The sequence below is a fragment of the Vespa crabro genome, chromosome 11 (genome assembly GCF_910589235.1).
Source record: "Vespa crabro chromosome 11, iyVesCrab1.2, whole genome shotgun sequence".
In the NCBI taxonomy this organism is placed as follows: Eukaryota; Metazoa; Arthropoda; class Insecta; order Hymenoptera; family Vespidae; genus Vespa; species Vespa crabro.
In genome coordinates this window covers 2454622-2476161 of record NC_060965.1, presented here as the reverse complement: position 1 = coordinate 2476161, position 21540 = coordinate 2454622, and the positions used below count along the sequence as shown (strand labels likewise).

The 21540-nt window shown below is 36.2% G+C and overlaps 1 protein-coding gene across 4 annotated transcripts in view; it reads left to right on the top strand.

Annotated features, from left to right (window-relative positions):
- The window catches only part of LOC124428079 (discoidin domain-containing receptor 2-like), a 159859-nt gene that overhangs the window by 35361 nt on the left and 102958 nt on the right, over window positions 1–21540 (top strand). The window contains exon 2 of one of the 4 annotated variants that reach the window (XM_046971687.1): window positions 1282–1349. The exons of 1 other annotated variant lie outside the window; for it this stretch is intronic. Coding sequence is in view for 2 of the 3 variants with exons in the window: in XM_046971689.1 (XP_046827645.1) it covers window positions 8810–8821 (12 nt within the window). In the remaining variant the exon portion in view is untranslated. Of the gene's footprint in view, window positions 1–1281; window positions 1350–5025; window positions 8822–21540 lie in introns of those variants that run through there. 2 more of the 4 variants (XM_046971689.1, XM_046971686.1) reach the window with 2 other exon arrangements.

The following is a 21540-nucleotide window of genomic DNA, read 5'->3' as shown; positions in this document are numbered from 1 at the left end:
ACCTTTCGCTCTTATTTTCTTTTATATACGTTCACAATCCGATTGTCCTCTTCCTTATCCCGACCATTTTTCATACCCTCCGGCTGATTTCAATACATTCACTCTTTCTTTTTATCTTTCTCTCTCTCTCTCTCTCTCTCTCTCTCTCTCTCTCTCTTTCCATTCTCTTTTCACGTCGGTTAAGTTCCTTATAAAAATAGCCAAACAGAGAACAGAGAAACGCTTTTCACATTTCCAGTAGTTCAAGACTTTAAGACGAAAAGACGGTTATGACAAACAGCCAGCTAATTTTCTAAGGACGAAACGAAAGCAAAAGGTACGAGAAACGATGAATGCAGCAACCATGGCAGTTGTTAGAAGCCGCTTTTTCGGTATGTTAATGTCATAGTGTGGGTTGTTGGTGACGATGGTTGAGGGGGTAGAACGGGAATCAGGCGGAGATAGGACGGGGAAACCGAGGGGCATCGAATTTGCAACAAAAGGCAATTTCCACGGACTTCCAACAGCTTTTGTCTTTCGCTCGGATAGATATGCCTTTATGCTGAGGCGTATATACATCTTTCTCTTTCTTTATCCTCCCCCCACCCTCCCCCGCCACCCCAATTGCCAAAGTTCCAGTTCCCAGGCTCAGCCCCGAATTCCCCATCCTTTTCCTCCTACCTGTACTACCACTTTCTATTCTTGTTTTCTCACTGAGAGACGCAGACAAATTTCCAAGCTGGGTATATAACCGCGGAAAAAGCGTAGACTTACGTATACAAAAAGGAACTAGGGTAAGGAGAGAAAGAGAAAGAGAAAGAGATAGAGAAGGAGAGAGAGAGAGAGAGAGAAAAGACTATGGCAGATAGACGAGCTTGGATTGTATTTTATTGCCGCTTCCATAAGATAAATATATGCCCAAGTCTTTATCCGAAGTTATCTGCTTAACCAGAAAAACGATAAATAAGTTCTATTGGCTGATCGATCGTTGTCAAAATGTACATATGGAATTGCAATGGTAAAGCAAATGTGACAAATCGTTTCTCTAAGAGTCAATCAAAAAGTAAATCTGTATTTCTCATCTGTATTTTCCCATCTCTCCTGTATTTTTTTCTTTTTCTTTTGTTTTCTCTTCGTCTTTTCTTTTTCTCCATTTTATTTCCATCTCTCGTTTAATTAGAGAAAATGTTAATAAATTGTTTCAACTAATTGGAAAGCCATAACAGTTACCATAGAATTCCACATTAAGAGCTTTATGACTGTTAAATCTACAAATCTAATTAAATGATCGTATGCTTTCAGGGCAAGCCCTTCGTCAAGGATAATGTCGCAATAAAACTGAATAGGTTGAAACGCGTTAGCTGTTAGCTGTAAGTAAGATATATTTTCAGCAGTTTATCTCTTACCTTTTTACCTTCCTTGTCTTTTTCTTTTGTTCTTCATTATTATTATTATTATCATTATTATTATTATTATTATTATTATTATCATTTGGACTCGATGAATTTATAAGATTATTCTTTCCTTTTTTCTTCTTCTTCTCTTTTCTTAGAAAATGTGTCCCTTATTTTTTTTGTTTTCACATACAAATTTTTCGATTATTCTTCAACTTTCCTATATGTCTCGTTGAATTCGTTGTTTGCTTTAGACATCTTTATTTTGGTCCTTGTAACTCTCTCTCCCTCTCTTTCTTTCTCTATATCTATACATATATATTTTTCTTGCGTACCAATTCACTGTTCCCTTTTCTACGCATCACTTTCTTGCCATCCTTTCACCTTGCTTCGTATTCTATGAGAAAGTTCTTTTTTTATCTCTATCTCTCTTGAGTTTGAAAAACCTACCACCCTCGTCACTCTCGACGCTTCGATATGGTAGATCCGTTGGTCGGTGGATGGACGGCCGAATAGAGGCGATAGAATAGCTTAGCATAAAAATCTATAAATGGCGAGGCGAAAGGGTCCGTCCGTCGTTTATAGAAAAATCCGTGGAAAACTTTCCGGTGTCGCGTCGCGCGCCCATTTTCCCGTGAAAATATACACGTCCGTTCGGCCACTCTTCGGACGTTGAACGAGAGAGTGAACGCGGGCGCGAGCGCGCACACACACTAGCCCTAGCACCAGCACAAGCACAAGTAACGTCCTCTCATGAATTTCATAAAGTTTCATCCATCCTGTACATTGGAAGTTTCATGAGAGGCACGCTAAAATTGGTGCCATTCGTCGTTCACATAAGCTCGTCTCGAAACGAAATCTAAGCCATCATATATATACATATATATATATATATATACATATATATATATATATATATATATATATATATATATATATATGTATATATATATTCCTCTCTGTGTGTATTTATATATAATATATATGTAGATATAATATACATATATGATAGCGTATATACTTATATGCTGTTTCGATCATATCTATAAATCTTGCTAGCCATTCACCTTCTTTCACAATTGACCCTCTTATATCCGGTCCACCTTTTGAAAAAAGGAGGTTGTACTCGAATGATCGATCCAATCAACTCACCTGAGAGACTTATAATAGAAATTTTCTGGAACGAGAATGGAGAAGGCCTTCCCTCCCCCCTCCCTTTTTCTTTAGATAGGAATAACATCCTGTAAAAATTCCCTGTGGAATAAAAGTAAAACTCCGTTCATCCAAAAACGATCGAAATACGGCATCTCTTTCCTCTCTCTCTTTCTCTCTCCATCCTTTTTCTTGCTTACTCTTTCTCTTCCTTGAATCATAACGATAACGTGACCTAAAGTAACCCCCTTAACGTTCTTTCTTCCTTTCCAAAGATATAGAAAGCATCGATGGAAGATCCCAATAAAATCAAATGAAGCTGAAACATCGTTGCTTAGCACGATACCTCGTGATTCACAATAACGAGTTCGGTAAAATTGAACGAGATACTTAAAGATCGTTTACAATCATTCTTATCGATAGGTACAAGATTAGATACTTATTTTGGTTTAGCAGTTTATTTAAGAACTCATAAAGGAATATTGCTACATCGTCTTTAATAGTTCACCTGAGAACATATAAATATGCTAGACCGTTTTAAAAGTTTCATGATTTCTCTTTCATTTTTTATGACATATATATATATATATATATATATATATGTATATAATAATGATAAATATATATAACTACGAAGGAGCTAACCTAGAGGGAGCGGGACTAACTTCCCAGGAGGCGTGACCAAACTAAATGGGGGCGGGGATAAATACCCTAGGGGGAGGGACTAAGTACCTAGGGGGCGTGAATAACTACCTAGAGGGTATGGCTAAGTACCATAGTGGGCGTGGTTAACTACCTAGAGGGCGTGACTAACTACTATAGTGGGCGGAGCTAAGCACCATAGTGGGCGTGGTTTACTACATAGAGGGCATGACCATGTACCATAGTGGGCGTGGTTAACCACCTAGAGGGCGGGGCTAAGTACCATAGTGGGTGTGGTTAACTACCTAGAGGGTGTGATTAACTACCTAGGGGCAGGGCTAACTACACTAGAGGGCGTGGATAAATACCTACGGGCGGGGCTAAATACCCTAGGGGGCGTAGCTACTTAGACGGGGCGGGCCTATATACCCAAGGGGTCGGGGGTTTCTGCACAGTTGCTAGCTGCGCCGGGGAATGGACTACCTGCGCAGCGTTTAACTGTGCCGGTGTATCCCACCGTTATATATATATATGTATATTATATATATTATATGGATATATATATATATATATATATATATATATAGAGAGAGAGAGAGAGAGAGAGAGAGGTAATATTATAGGTATGCTTCGGCGTATTTGAAAAGCAAATTAAAAGACAAAAGAATTATGAAATTCAAAGAAATAATTTGAACAGGATTTTGGGATATGATTATTTCGAGAGTTGAATGGAATAACAAAATATCAAATTCGACGTAGCTATATAACACTGTAGCATCATAGAAAATTCATACCTTCCCGTTACAACAATAATGACCCGTCAGCCAGAGTCCGCTCACTGAATCATTCATGATGCTGACAGGGGTCAAGTCCGGCGAGTATTCATCAGCTTTAATACGATTATAGTGCATTAGCCCTTTCTTCGTCTTCCATTACATTCTGGATCTTTGTGATCTTCGAATAATGTCCCTCTCAGATAAGAAGTCTAAAACAATTAAAAATTATATTGATGGGCCAATACCAATTACGAGCGTGTGAGATTGATACTTGAATGAATCGTAAAATTTTATTATCTTCTCTTGAAAATACGAATCAATTAAAATAATTCGATGGGAGGATTTTATTGTTAAATCTCAAATCCCTTTATCCACACAGGTTATTTCATCGATTTCGGACAATTTTAATTGATTCTACATACGAAGGATTGTGTCCCGTAATAATTCGTCGTGTTCTGTTATATCCGACGACGGAATTCTATTGAAAAGGTTATTGTCGTAAAATAATAAGTCGAAATTGGCCCAGAAATTTTAATAGGATTCTCGTTTGGTTATTAGCTTTGATGATGACTGTTTTCTGTGATGATCACAAATATAGATATCGTAGAAATACTTGACCGACTTTCCTGATCGGCCCTGTTAAACTTATCCGATCTGACGGATGAATGGATGATTTCTCTTCGACTTGATGTGGTCCGGTCAGCCAATAATATCTTGCGAACCCTCTCGGACATGAGGAATCACCCTGAGGGAATCTTTGGAGATAACCAATGAAGTGGAAACGACGAGAGAGATCAATCGAGGGATGAATATAATGAGTGAAAATGTACGTACCGCAAAAAAAAGAAAGAAAAACAATATAATATTTCAATTGTTCGATCTTTCATATTAACAAAATTTCAAATTACTTTTAAAAGAAACCAAGTGATTTATTTATACATAACTATATTATGAACAGAATTATGAATATAGTCGATCGCAATAAGTTTTAACGGGATCTACATTTCTTTTTTCTTTTTTTTTTTTTTTACTACTTTAGAATCAATATTAATTTTTCTACGAAACTAAGGGCAGATCATTAAGTATGCTATATTTAATTTTACATGAAATAATGTATATTTTATTTTCCTCTTCCATTTGAAACAAAATTCTTTTCTTTGTAAACAACTTGTTCGACAGACTGTTAAGAAAAGTAATTACAAAAAGAACTAAAATGAGGATTTTGCATTATCTATGAATTTCTCGCTTACGTTCAGTCTCGTTAACGTTATTCTCTTCGTTTTCGTATGCTCAGCTGATTACGTCTTTGGATTATACGTACATATTTTATCTAGATCATAAATGATTGATGCATCTACAGACTCGAGATTTCCTGGCATGGTATCGTTGTAAAGTTTGACGGGTTAAGAAAGGATATAGGAGAAGCAAAGATGGAAGTATCGTACCGTAAGGATTTAAGCGTTGAAGGTGCTAAGCTAAGTCGTAATCGTCTTATTCCCTGTTAAATCTCTTTCTCTCTCGCGCACCTTTTCACCATCTTGAAGAAAGAGAGGAAAACATTTAACAAAATAACGAAAATACCGACATGAGAATATGAGACAAGGACTATTGTTTCAAGCTTAAGTTTTGGTTTCATGATTATGAGTTTATCACGTAAGCGGCTTAAAATTCATGCATTAAGAAGTCATATTGGCTTTTTCAAGCTCAACACATCGTCAAACGTAACGATCAATTTTCTAACGTCGTTGGAAAGTTCTATTTTACTTTATGCGATACCAACGCGTTGTTAAGAAAAGAAAAGGAAAAAGAAAAAAAAAATAATTACGAACGATCGCATTTTATCAGGCTATAGGTCCAAATATTAAATTGTCCTGATTAAAATTAGATCGTTTCGTCGTCAAAGTTTTATTTGAAATTGGTAATCCGATTGAACTTGTTAAGGTTCAATTTGAATAGAGAATTTTAGTACGTGTTTCATTCCGATGTGTCACGATGGTTTATTGACTAACGGAGAATCGTGATCTAATCGTGTGAAAACCTTACCATTCGTTGATGATTACGAATTCAGAGCACGATTTGAAACCACAGCCCATCGAGAAATACACACATTCAGGACGAAGAAGTCAAGGAGGATTTTGAAATCGCCAATGGCAGGATTAACTTTCGACATAATACAGAATTGCAATGCGGCTTTACACTATGATAACATGATGTTTACTTAAGCCTACTATAAAGGATAATTTATCGTGATCCTTTCAGAGGAATATTCGCTTCAGGATGACAATTCTGACCTCGTTGAGTGATATCGTAATTAACCTCGAAGGATAGTCGAGTAATAATCATGAGATCTTTTAAAAAAATTCTTTTATTTTATTTTTACTTTATTTTTTTTTTGCCGTATTACAAATATTACAATTATATTTAATATGCATATATCAATTGCGACATTTTTATATTCAATATATTATATAGATATCAATAAGATAATAACTGAAGTTTCCATTGAATATCCTGTTTATTACAAATACGTTGTATCCGAAATGTTAGTCTTAATCGCTTGGATAAGCGATCAATTTTGGTTGAACGCTGATTCAAATCCCTTCTGTATTGGGTATGCTTGAATTAAGCATGCCTTCCACCACCTGCTGATCGTCACTTGGCACTTACCCATACAAGATAGAATCGTTATCATTTAAAGCGAAACGTATTTTCCTCCGATTCTGTCATAAAATGGGAACAAACTAATCGATATATCGACGAGAATGTCTCGTTTCGTTATGGGTCGGAAGAATATATAGAAGGGAGGAAAAAGATGAAATCCCTCTGAAAAAAAAAAAATAACAAAAACGAACTAACGAAAAAAAGGACCATAAAAAACGAAGGAAAAAAAAAAAAAACGAAAAGCAACAACCTGGAATAAAAACGATGGAGAGTCATAAGCCGTTTCGATTACAATTCGCCCAGTCGGTCGCTTTTTGGAGATCCGTTAAAGCCTTAAATCCACAAAATATGCCGCGCGATAGCTACAAACGAGGGAGTCTCGTTAATAGCGTCGGTCAAAGATTACACAGGGATGCTTTTGGCAACATGAGCTTTCGCCACGAAACAATCACCCTCTCGGATAGGTTAGCCCAGATTCTCTTGCAGGAAGCCACTATCTCACCGAGGCCGGTACTGCCTCGTTGTGGTGAGATAAATTTTACAAATCGCCCGCGGCACGTTGTTATAACGTGGCGCATTTTGCCACGTTATATAGATCCATGCATCGTCTATGAAGCGATCGTACGTAGCGTGCTTGCTTGGTACAACTAGTATATGCCTCTGCTTCTCTCTCTCTCTCTCTCTCTCTCTCTATTTCTCTCTCTCTATTTCTCTCTCTCTCTCTCTCTTTCTCTCTCTCTCTCTATCTCTCGTTCTTCCTTTCAGACATATTCTCAAAGTTGTTGATCTTGAATATGTAGTAAATTTAAAGCTATCAACCACGTGAATCCTTCATAACTCTAGTTAGCATACGACTTCCGATTTGACAACCATCTAATTAACTTGCGAGTATTACTTTGCCTTTTCTAATCAATTATTCATTATCTTAATGATATGATCTTACATTAAAATTTTAATTGAATTTTCTTCTCCGACGAGATTGTATATTGTCTTTGATCGTCAATTGTGCGTTTCTACATGTTGATATTCGGATGTCGCATGTTATTTTTTTGGTGATTAAAAAAAAAAAAGAAAAAAAAAAAAAGAAGAAGAAGAAGAAAATAGAAAAAAGAAATCTAATGTTGAAATAATATCAGCATTCACGACACCACGATTAATACGACAGACAGGTTACCGAATCATCAGACAAGATTCGCTCAGGGCTGGAGGCTTGTTAGTCTAATTACTTGTAAGTGGAGTTGCGGCCCGGTAACGAAGCAGCCGGCTGCTCCAAAACTTCTCACCGAGTAAACACCAAGCCGTCCGCAACTCTATTCGCAACTTTTCTTTTTTCCTACTCTTTTGCCTTACGATCTTCTTCGTAGGACCGGCAATGTACTCCTAACCCCTAAGCTCAGAACAAGCTCGACTCGTCTTCTTTGCTTGATAAGTTTTCATAAAGAGCTATTTTCTTTTTTTTTTATCTTCTCTTTTCTTTTTTCTCTTTTTCTGTTTCTTTTTCTGTTTCTTTTTCTTTTTCTTTCTCTTCTTTTTTTCATTGCAACTACAAGGCTGAATGAATATCCTTATACAGTCTTGACTAAATTCTACCCTGGTTCTTCGTAACGTTTCAAAAGAGGACCAACTTCTATCTCAACTTCTTTCTCCTTTTCCTCCTTTTTCTTTTTTTTTCTTTTTCCTTTTCTATTTTTCTTTTTCATTTCTTTCCTTCATACTTTCATTTTAATTAATTCCGATTATTCCATTTGTGTTTCATTTCTCGGTATTAAAATTGTGTCAACAGTATTGCATTAATAAACTCGAGGAAAAATTTTCAAAAGAAAAGAAACATTTTGTTATAACTTCTTCGAGAATATAAGTCTCCGTTAAGTATTATAAATGAAATAGAATATGAAGTGACGGATGGAGAAAGATTATATAAATACACTCTAATGTTTTTCGCAGTCAGTATAATAGCTACATAACGCTTCCAGAGAGCTTCATTTTGTCTCCTCATCTCTCTCTCTCTCTCTCTCTCTCTCTCTCTCTCTCTCTCTCTCTTTCTCTTTCTCTTTCTCTTTTCCTTTCGCTCTTTTAGGTTTACCAAGCTACATCGTATCTTGTATAAAAATCACCGAAGCGTGCTCGTTTGGCTGTCTCCGTACAGTGGGACGTTAAGAAGAATGATGCTCGTCGTTACCGCAACTCGTAACGCGATTACGTTGGATGCGAGAGAGCGTACGTATACTACTGGTGCATTCCTTACGTTATTTGCTTCTAGCGAATCCACGCGAATAGACCGCCCCGCTTTCCTCCGTCATGAAAGAATTACCACTGGCGTTATGTCTCGCTTTTACTGTCGCAGTGAATTCTTTCCGAGCGTAAACAACTTCCTGTGAATTAACGAAGAAGACTTTCTCTCTCTCTCTCTCTCTCTCTCTCTCTCTCTCTCTCTCTGCCACAGCGATGACATTCAAAGTTCTATAAGATATATTTATTACTGAATGAACATTCGTTTCGATATATCATTCGATCAGAATTTCTCAGTTCGTTAAATAAAATTGATAATAATAATAAAATTTGTATGTCGTTCCTTCTGATTTCACGAAGCTATAATAATTTAGCTATATAATTTAGTGAGGGGAAAAGGATAAATCATTAAAGAGAAAAGAAAGAAAGAAAAAAAAAAAAAAAAGGAAAAAAATGTTATTTTAACTTTTTACTTACTTAATTTTAATTCAATAATCCTTGGGAAAGTTCGAAAAGGAAATCAATTTGTAAAATAGTAATCTTAACAATGATTCTTCGTCATGAACATGAAAGATTGGTTGTGGTTAATATAACCGTCTATCGTAGATCATTCTGAGAAACAATTTTTCAAACGTCTACGAAAAAGTTAGCGAGTTTGAAAAGCACCCCCTATCTTGAAGGGTCGCCACAACGATACCTTGCAATTATCCTTGTGATTATGGTCAACGTTGGCAAGTAAAACCCTCCTCTTTGTACTACCACCCGTTGAATAAGCTCGTGTTCTCTTGGGTCGAACGATCGGCAAGATTTCAAGCATTTCCCAACAACGTTCAACCGTTTCGCGGTTGGTTGTAATAGGTGTAAAGCTTAGTATCGATAGAATAGTCCTGTTACAAGCTTATCTCACTTCTGGTAAACTTTTTTAACATCTTTTAACGGCAAAACTAATTATGAGAGTAAGTGCACGTGCTTAACTTTCCTTTGGATTAGCGTGACGGTGTGTTCCGTGTCCCTTTCTGGTATCGTGGCTAACACGCGGCAAACCGAGAGTGATAACCAACCGACACCCTCTCTCTCTCTCTCTCTCTCTCTCTCTCTCTTTCTCTCTTTCCTCCCCCTATTTCGTTGTTACCACTTTCCACGTAGGTACTTTCTAAACTTGAAAATTGAAAACTTGTCGTACGTAATACACTAGCAAAAAGTATTCCTCCAGAGCGTGAAACGCGTTCGTGACGAAAACTGCAACTTGGCTAGTTTTAGAGAAAACGTTAAATGTACAGGATTCGTTCGAATCGTCAAATCCGAGATAATATTTGCAATACAAATAACGTACTATCGATTTTCTATTCTTTAAATAGAGGCGGGAGTACGTAACATCAAAGAAAATAGAACAAATTAGTTTCCCAGTTTTACACAATAGTATCCCAACAATGGTTAATCGGAAAAGTCAATCTTATTTTTCCAAGCGCTCAATGTTATAACGGCAGATAATTTCTGCAGCTTCAGCCACGTGAGCTTTTAGTAGAATTAACCTAATTACTTTTGAACGTGAAAGCCGTTAAACTGCGACGGGTTCGTGCGAGTAATCCTAATGTTTCGAGAAACGGCGCTGTTAAAATCACTGTTCTGGAATGCGACTGCGTTTCCGCTGAGAACGAAACACCTTCTATCCTCTACCATTCGGCTCAACGTTTGAAGAGAAATAGCGACGGAGGGACGAGAGAAAGAGAGCTGAGAGAGTAAGTGAGTGAGAGAGAGAGAGAGAGGAGGAGGAGAAAGTAACCAAGAGTGAGAAGGAGAGAGACAAGCATACCCCGCGATTCAATTTATTCCGTGCTCGCATCTCGTGATTAAAAAAGCTCGATTCATCAGGAGTGCCGCGGTCTCAGAACGTAATTGCTTCCCTCGTGAAATCCATTTGCCGTCGACCAATGTTCCGTCGTTTCGGCTCGTCTCGATGAAGAACTTTCAAGTTCGTTCGATCTACCACCCAACGAAATAATCTTCGCGACCAAACGTCTTATCAAACTTTCAACATCCGTTTTTCCCCGTATCAAAACTTTTTCTCGGATCATCTACTAGAGAGATTTTTATTATTTCGAAAAAACCAAAAGGTTACTTTGACTTTTATTTATATAAATTAACACAATTGTTTCTTTCAGCGTTAATCAAGTTAATCAAGAGAGGATCGACGATTAAATAATTAACGAATATCAGATCTATCGGATGTTTAGTAAAATTGGAATTTTTGTTTTTTGGAAAAGAGAGGATATGGATGGATGTGAATAAGGAAAATAAAATTGATAAACTTGTAAGAATATATTAGCGATAAAGTTGTCGCAACTAACTTGTAACATCGTATATATCTTGTCTTATATTTTTCTTTTCTTTTTCCTTTCTTTCTTTTCTTTTTTTTTTTTTTTTTTTTTTCTAAACAAGAGTTTATCGAAAAATTTCGAAACTCGGTAAGACCATTTTTTAAAGGGGAGTAACATAAATTGCCTTTACATCGTAATTTCTTCGAAATCGTTCGCTTGATTTTCATAATAGGAGTACGAAGCCGTACGTCATGAAACAACGAGAAAGCTCTCAAAAGTCAGGACTACTTGGGCGACAGACGACGGATGTCCTTGCCTCGGAGAATAGATGGGGAAGTTGGATTGGTTGCGTCTCTTGGCAGACACGAATCGCCTAATTGAGGAGGCACGACGACGTGATAGTAGAAAGACAGGTAACTCGGATTTACCGATATGAGTTTGCGTTCTGCCTCGCGTAAATCGAGTTAGGCTAGTTGAGCAGCCTGAATTCAGAGCTAGCGCAAAGATGGAACAAACGAGAAAGCGTGCTCCACGCCCGTGGGAAAAGCGAGCCCGTCTGTCTATTTTGGTGGTGTTAGCCAAGAATGAGAATTCCATCGCGTTCTCGCACGAGTGAGCTTTCTGTTACATTCCGCCTCGTCTTCTTCCCTTTTTCTCTTCTTGATTTCCCTCTCTGTCCTTCCCTAAACCCTAAAACTACCTTTCTCTTGAATACATATTTTCTTTTCTTCGTCCCTTTTTTTTTTCTAGATATTGTAATATGAAAGTTGGAAAGGTACTTTCATGGTCAAAAATACGATTATTTCTTAGAACGTAGGGGGTCATTTAAAATTGCGATTAAACTTAAATTTATATTTAATGTCTTCAATATACAATAAGTTTAGTCGATCAAACATCTGGTGGATATTTTATTTATCGAATTTCATTCTTTTTCTTTTTTTCTTCCCCTCCCCCACTCCCATCCCCTTTACAAAGGGACATACCTAAACCGCAATAATTGCAAGATGTTGAAATGCATTCGTCCAACGTATCGTGATTTTGTGTTTTACGCGGTTACATGATTTAGGAGTGGCCCAACAAAGGTAATATCGGCCCGGCAGTTGGTCTGGCACAGCTTGCTAACTCTCCTTTATGCGTTTCGACGTTTCGAGCAAGCTTTATTGCTCGTTGCGTCTTTAATATCATAGGACGGTCATGATTTATATCATGCGTTATATCGTATAGATATAGTCTTTTATTTGAAATACAATAAAATATTATTTTATCTTTTACGCTAATACATGAGATAATTATATCTTTAGTACGAAATACGAGAATGCGGATCAAATTCATGATATACATTCAAATTCATAATATGTATTCGTAATTATTTATAAAGAATAAATATAATTGATCCATTCAGAATTACATTCAACAACAAATATTTTCCAATAATAAAATCTCCAAATAGTAAATACACATATATATATATATATATTTTCTTAAAATAACAAATTAAATTATATTTTCTTATTTATCTCTCTTATCTATCTATAATTTTCGTAGACTAATCGAAAAAGCATTTCTACGAGAAAGAAAAAAAAAACAAAAGAAAAAGGAAAAAATAAAAGAAGTTTTATTAATAAATGAAACGTTAAAAGCGCGAAGTAAAGTAGTCTTAACAGAGTCTTTTAATAATCCTTCTACGAAGGCGATATTCTTGGACGTTCCTTCCTCGCTATTCCCAAAGTGTTTACATCGTGTTTACGTAAGTGTTTATTATCGTTAGAACGCCCACGCTTTCTGTACACGCCTCGAAAGATCCTTCAAACTTTAAAACTTCACAGTTAGTTATTTTTTTTTTTTTTTCATAAGTCATTAAGAACGCATTCATCGATAGGAAATTAAATAATATTGCAACTTTTTAATGAAATTTGTTTTAATGTAATGCAATCACAATTATATATATATATATATATATATATATATATATATATATTTAACTATATATTTTGGAGACTTTACGATTTATATAACTCGAGAAAGAGAAAAATTAGAGTTCGATAAAATGCAATATTCTTTCATAGGCATTAAATTTTACATAAACGCGATTACGTATGTACGTAAAAGAAAATAAGAAAAAAGAAAAAAGAAAAAAGAAAAAAAAAAGTAAAAAAGAGAAAGCTATGTACGATGATGGGTAGCGAAACAACTCGTACCCATCAAGATTCTCGGTGTCGAATGAAAAATCTACTTTCGCAACTGATATAAAAATTTGATAGCATCTAAATTGCTCTAGTTTTATTGTCCTTGTTCCATTTAATACCCGTGGATCGTAGGATTCGCATAAAAACAATATCGATTGTGCAGCCAGTCGAATAGAACGATCGATCGTTCATAGAGAGATGTGTTCAGTTTGGTAACAAGTATCGATCGATTTTAAAATTAATAAGAATAGTTATAAAAAGAGTAGCCATTCGAATTCAATTAATACGAGGATAAATGATCGAATCATAGATCCTATAAAAATTACAAAAAACGAATAAAAAGATATCATATCTTATTCGTCAATTAAATTCCTTGTCAATCATATCGAAATAAGCTAAATTTCATTTACACATATATATATATATATATATATATATATATATATATATATATTGATTTACACATTTATTTGTTCGTTTATTTATTTATTTATTTATTTATTTATTTATTTATTTATTTCTATATTTATTTATTTATTTATTTATTTATTGAAGTTTATTACTTCATATGAAAATATTTGGAAAGCAATATTGTTTTTAAAATCAATAATGAATGAGAGAAAAGAGGAAGTAAAGAGAGAGAGAGAGAGAGAGAGAGAGAGAGAGAGAGAGAGAGAGAGAGAGAGACTGCTGTACGAAAAGATCTTTCTGTATCCAATGCAAACACGTTTCTAATTTCATCGTCCACGTATACCTGCCTGAGGATGCATTCGTTATTAAGCTTAAAATTTATCGAGCCGCGTTCGAACATCGATACTCGATCGATAGAAGAATTTTAGATGGTTTCTTCTATATACGTTTCTCTTAATTACTGAAAAGCAATTACCGTTATATACCTAATTTAACTTTGAAACTTGTTATATGGTTTCACTTTGCCTTCCTCCCTCATACCTTTCTCTTTCACTTCTCCCCCGTCCCTCTCTCTCTCTCTCTCTCTCTCTCTCTCTTTCTCTTTTTCTCTCATATACATCTTTTCTCTCTCTTTCATGAATTCGAATCTACTTACTGTAATTTTCAAAATGAAGTCTCGCTAAGAAATGTTTCTCGAACGTTTCCAGCTTTCTCACTCACTCTCTTTCTCTCTCTCTATCTATCGAGCACTATTTTTCTCTCTCTCTTTCTCTTTCTCTCTCTTTCTCTCTCTCTATCTATCTATCTCTCTTTTTCTTCATCACTTTCTTTCTCTTTCTTTTTCAACCGTACAGGCTATCGTAACTGAGAAGAATAGAATACTCGTTCTTCTTTCTCAGCGACTTACTATTCTTTTAACTACTTTTATTCAAGTAAATTAGTTTGATCTAGAGTTACCATGATCTTTAAAGTATTGATCATCTTACTTGAAAAAAATCGATCATGATTCGATATTTAACAAAATAAAAACTATTGTGTCGATCTTGCTACAAAAAAATTACTTTTTAAAATGTTTATCGATTGACAGAATTATTTATATACATATATATATATATATATATATATAAACACATATATAGTAAGTATTTTATTATCAAGTATACCCATTTACTTTCATATATACCTATGTACATTCGCAGAAATTAAAACAATTTCATTTAAGAATATCGAAATTTTATTTTCGAATTAGCCAATTTGGCCAAGATTACCATCGTTTACGATTCTTTTCCAAATGTGAATTTATTTAAGGTAATTTTCCAAACGAGTTTTCCCTGTTCTCACGAAAGTAACTACTTTACGAAGTAATGACGCATTCCTAAACAGAACATTTCCATTTTTTTTTTCTTCTTTTTCTTTAAAGGACCTTAAAACGATCGTAACTAAGAAAAATGTTGGTCCACTATTCCGTTACTACTTTTACGCTTGCAAATGAGTCTGACCCAGATCCATTAGAAGTTTTAAAATATCGATTACCATACTCTAGAATTAGTTAAACTACTTTAAACGAAAGGATAAGACCTATCATGATGAATATGAGTAATGAAAATTTGTGTTATTCAGTTATCAATGATTACGACGTTAATGCTCTAAACACAATGTATCTTACAAATTTAATCAATAAAATGGGTTATATAAAATAAAAAAATAAAAAAATACAAAAAAAAAGAAAGAAGAAAAACTCATTAACACAATGTTCTAGATATATAATACATATACATTGGACATTATTGGATTTTTCGGATCGAAGATATCCAGACCAATCATGATTTAGACAACCGTACTAATTTCGATGGAACTACTTTAATAAAACTATTTCTATTTAATTTTTTTTTTTTTTTTATCTACTTTTCCTCTCTTTCCTTTTTTTTTCTTTTCTCTCTCTTTTTATGTAATTCGCTGATTGAGCTAAAACGGTAACAGAAATGCACGAACGTCGATGCACTTTCGTAAAATGGTATCTCGTTTGCGCGCGTGCGCGGACAATGTTCGGAAGACGTTCAGAACGAATCGATAGCCAATATCATTAACCATGAAAGAGAAAGCACGTTATCGAGGGTGCTCGTTCACGATCGAAGAGAGAGAATGAGCTTGGCCCGTGGATCGCATGAACGTTTCATACATATACTTACGTATGTCCGGATGTATATAATATATATATATATATATATATATATGTGCGTGCATTTCACGAATGAATGCACGATGCATACATACGAATACGCGAACACGTTCAGGGAAAGCAAGCAACGTCGTCGACGTTCGTCGTGTCGACGAACTGTGAAGAATTCGATTCGAGGGTGATAATCGATTATCACTAGTTAGCCCGTCACGGCGCGCCGGCGGGTAACCGATGTGCGATAAACACATCACCTAATTACTTGCGGTGGATCGCCCTACGCCCTCGACACGCAAACTGGACACACAACTACGCGTATGCACGCGCTTACTAGGAACTCGATTGCTCGTCTAAACGTACATCGGACTTGTTCGATCTTCCTTTGTCACGTCGTTTGAATTTCTCATTTCATTTTGATCAATGATTTATAAAACATTTATCGATTATATTATATAGGATCCGAATCCTGAATCCTTTTCCTTTTTTCTCTTTTTCTTTTTTTTTTTTTTCCTTTTTTGTTACTCGTTATATGATATTACTGTATAAAAAAGAGGAGATAACGTTTCTGTTAATAAAGTATGATATACATACTGTAACTTAACTATTTACTCATTATTTTCAATGAGTACATTGTCCTCCGATCTAAAATATATATCATATGAAGAAAGGGTAAAGAAAAAAAAAAGAAAAGAAAAAAAAAAAAAAAAGAAAAGAAAAGGAAATGATAAAATTTATCACTTCGATCATTCCATTTTTATTATTCAACGTTGCAATTAAAAAATATTTACTCCTAATATGTCAGATGTAACGTTACAACGTTCTTTCGTTGTCATTTTGATCAGTTTTGGTAAGGATAGCGAACGTGTTGTAAGAAGTATGAATCAACTGACTTCAGTGTACGCAAACTGACACATTGTGACAAGACATAGAGGGAAAGTATAAGAGAAGGGCAAAGTCATGATGCACGTCCCTTTCCACCGACCTATCTACCTACCTGTCTAACCATCTAACTTAGGGAGACACGTCCCTACGTTCAAAGTACGCACGCACTCACGCACGCACTCACGCATGCATGCACGTAGATAGGTAGGTAGGTAGGATAGGTAGGTAGGTAGGTAGATGGTTACGCACAGATACATAGAGAAGCTAACACGCATGCAGTCTCGTGTACAACGAGGAAACCCGCTTATCGCGACTTTGCCATGTGTACGCTTAGCCAGCCATATTCGCATTGTCGTGCGTCATACACACTCTCTCTATCTCCCTCGTTCTCTCTCTCTCTCTCTCTCTCTCTCTCTCTCTTTCTCTTTTTCTGTCTCTCTCATTCTCTCTCTCTCTCTCTCTCTCTTTCTCTTTCTCTTTTTCTGTCTCTCTCATTTTCTCTCTCTCTCTCTACACGCACGTACATATATAAAAGACAGTAGGTAGATGCCAGTAGAGTAGAGTGCGTGCGACATGAAAATTGAATTTCACTCGGCGCCGAGGTGGAAAAAAAGGAGCGACGTGTTAGAGCAACGTGTTAGAGCAACGTGTACTACATACGGGGTGGTTGAAGGAGCGGGGGATAAGAGGGGAATGAGGAAGGAGAATGTGGTTGGCTAGGAGGTGGTCGTTACAATGCTGTAGGATAAATCGATTTTGCAGGAGAAAATTTTGAGAATCGTTGAACCGTACGATTAACGCTTGATCTGCCAACACGAACCAAGGCCTTGTCCATAACCTGGAACGATACACGTGAGATAACGTAGGTATCCCCACCTTAAAATAAAACTTGTACGATCTTACGCCTATGATACATGCCCCAGTATAAAGAATGTCCATAATAGTTGATCGAAGTTAAGGGGTGTATCGTTAGAATATTTTTAAGAGAAGGTAGATCGAGGCCGCCGCACCAAGCTGTAACACTATTTTTCATGTGGCTCGATCGACTTTTAGCAGGTTAAGTGGCCTCTCGATCGTAGATAATGTCCTGAAAGGGATAAGAAAGAAAAAGAGAGAGAGAAAGAGAGAGAGAGAGAGAGAGAAAGGTACTACGTGCCTTCTCGTTCTCACTCAGCTAGAGGACGATGGCGACGACGCGACGTGGTCACGCGATCCTGTACTTTTCATAAAATTTCCTAAATACGGCCGACGTCGCACCCTCTCCTAATCATTAGACACGAAACTACATACTCACTATTCCCTACGTATTCGGACGACGCCCCTATCGACAACGAAAACTACCCTGCTAACTTTTTCTTTCTTCTCCCTATCCCTCTCTCTCTCTCTCTCTCTCTCTCTCTCTCGCTCACTCTTTCTCATCTTTTAACTCTTTCTCTTTTTATCCTTAGAGGTATCGGGACCACTCGTTGCAACTTTTAGCCCGGAGGTATCACGCGAGCTAGTTCTGACTTGAAGGTATAATGCGCGAGAACATTGATTTAAAAGCAACGCCCATCTAATTTGCATGTACCTGTTTTCTCCTTACCTCTCCTCTTCTTCATTTCTTCAAAAAGAGAGAGAGAGAGAGAGAGAGAGAGAGAGAGAGAATTAGAGAAACAAAGAGAGAAAGAGAATTTCGTTTAGGCATTTGAGCTTGCAAACTATTATTCGTAAGCGCATTGAAGGCCGACGTTGTTGTTTGTTGTTGTTGTTGTTGTGTTGTTGTTATTGTTGTTGCCACAGACATACCTGCCTCTCCTGGACTTGTCGGCATTTTCAACTAATGCCCGCTCATTTGTCTTTTACTCTTTCCCTTTCCGTCTTCTACATTTCTACATAACTCTCCTTCACCTTGCATCTTTCCTTCATTCACCGCTTGGGTTTCCTTCCATTTCTCGTGTCGTTGATTCCAAGAAGAAGAGCAAACTTCTTGGCGCATCATGACGATGGTGTGTGTTTCGTGGGAATGCAAATGGGAATCGGAGGATTAACTTTTGTAATAAGAAAACAGGTAATCGTAAAATGTCATCTGTCGATTTACATAATACATATATATCTGTGATATAATGACGTTTTTCTTTTTTTCGAAAGTGCACGAACCAATCATTACATATTTATCATTCATAAGTTATAAATAATAGAAAATCGATATCTATTAACTTTTAGGATATGGAATATGGGATACAAATCTATACTCTATAAACGATAAACAAGATATATCTCTAAATAATACCAGTACGATCGTATATTATTAACTGTATCGAAGCTGTAAGGGAAAATATGTATGGTTGATAAAAACTATTTTAATAATTTGAATATTTTTATGGGAGGTAGATTTGTGCGCGGTTGGTTATTCGACTTGCCTAGTCGTTTCTTTTTCTCAAAAGGGATGAAGAGAGCGAGAGAGAGAGAGAGAGAGAGAGAGAGAAAAGCGAAGAGGCTAACGTATCTCTAATGGCGCTGCTTATATGTGCATAGCAGGCGCTGTGCTTTACGATATAATAGAAGCACCAGTGGCCGTTTAGAGCTGACATTAACAAACTACTGCAAACTGCGGCAATAACGAAAACAGCCGCGATGGGGGATGGGATTTCGGGAGAATGGGCATACTCATGGGGGTAGGGCTTGAAGTAGTATACATTAATAATCGAGAACAGAGACCGACGGAGCTCATTATCGTGCTGTTAGGGCGGAGAGTGCGAGGTTATTTGACTCCTCGCTCTAACGGCAATAATTAACGAACAGTACCTCAAATTTAAATCGCTCAACCATATTCCTCACCAACGTTACCATTTATGATGCTTGGCTCACGTTTAATATTTCTTTGATAGTTTCCTTTTTTTCAAGAAACATTCATGTTTTCATACTTTATTTCAATTATCTCATTATTGAATCATTCAAATAAGCTAATAATTATTTATTCTAAAAATATATATCTTTATGATTAAATAATCACACTATGTATCGAGATATATAAATTATATCTATCAAATTGATAACGTAGCGATCGATCTTACAAAAGAAATGATTAATTATTATCCAATATCTAATTTATAAAAATTCACGTAATAATAACAATTCAAGTTATTGAAACTTTAATCCCTTACAATCATCATTTTATTTTTTCTAATTTTCTAATTCAATTCCATGATATTTTTTGAATGTCCTTTCGTATAAGGAAGGAAAATGTGAAAGACCAAGGAGGTTACGTACACGCTTTAATCTGCCTCTTTCTAGCAGGTTGCTTGGTAGTAGCATTCGCTTTTCTTGAGACACGGAATCTTGAAGTAACGTTGCAAACAAGAAAAAGAGAGACAGAAAGAAAAAGATAAAGAGAGAGAGAGAGAGAGAGAGAGAAGGGCAAAGTGAAACGCACGTAATCTCAAAGGACAAGAAGAGCTTCTTCTTCTTCTCTCTCTTTCTCTCCCTTTTGAAACTCGTCTACTAAGTAGTAGTCGCCTTCTTCTTCCGAAATCAGACGTTCTGTGTCTCGCAGCGTAACGACTTTCGGCTCGCGCAATGACGGTTCCAACCCTGTTTCGAATGAGATTGCTTTCCGCTCAAAGTACGCTCAAGCAGATTCTTCCTTTCTTTTTTTTTTCCTCCTCTTTACTACTATCTTTTGCTCTCATGCAATCCCTGTTGACTTTATTTTGGCTTTTCCTATTCGATCGTTCTCGGTACTCTCTCTCTCTCTCTCTCTCTCTCTCTCTCTCTCTCTCTCTTTCTCTCTCTCTTTCTCGATTTCCCGTATCCTCGGAGCATCGCTTTATATTTAACAGGATCTTTCACTCGTTTAGGAAAATCTCCTGATTGTGTTCAACAGCACCGACTTAAAATTGACCATTTCGTTAAAACAATACCGTCAAAAGCTTTCCGTCTTATCTCGGTATAACGATCGAATTTCCATAGGGGTTAACGTAGGTACGTCGAAAGCTTGAAAATCTGAAAATACGAGCTGCAACCATGATAAATGTGACTATTCCGAGCTGGTAAGTTATTGTAAATTTTCAGGTCGCTTCCAATGTGGCTATGTAAGAGAAGTTTTATTTCGTACGAAAAGAAAAGTAAAATATCCATGAATGTAATAATAAATGATAGTCGGACTAGGTATGAATTTGACGATCGGTAATAACTTTTTCAATATTATTTATGGATATTATACATTAATATTCTTAGCTCATAGTTTCAAATATTCTAGAGATATTAGATAGACTACAAGTATATATGTATGTATGTATGTATGTATGTATGTATGTATGTATGTATATTGTTATAATGCCTTTGACAATTTATCCCCTGATACAGAGAATAGATCGTATACGATACGTGTGGCTTTCCTGAATTCTATTTCCTCGAGACTTCAATTGCACGTTACAATTTGCGAATTGCGTTTGTGTCGTTACAAATCAACAGGACTGTCTCGTCATCGTTGTCGTAGTTTCTCTCATCGATTCCGTTTCTACCCTACCTATCAATGTTGTTCTCATAATACGTATCCTGTGTTAGTTGACACACTGGCTTCAAGCGAAACTGGTTTGAAGCTCGTAAAATCGAATGCGAGAGATTTGAACGATAAGCAATGTTTTCCAATTTCCGCACGCATCAAACGACTATCCATGGTCCCACGTCGCAGACATGCCGATGATATTCCATTCTGGTTAAATCTGGTTCACATTCGTTTTATCAACGACC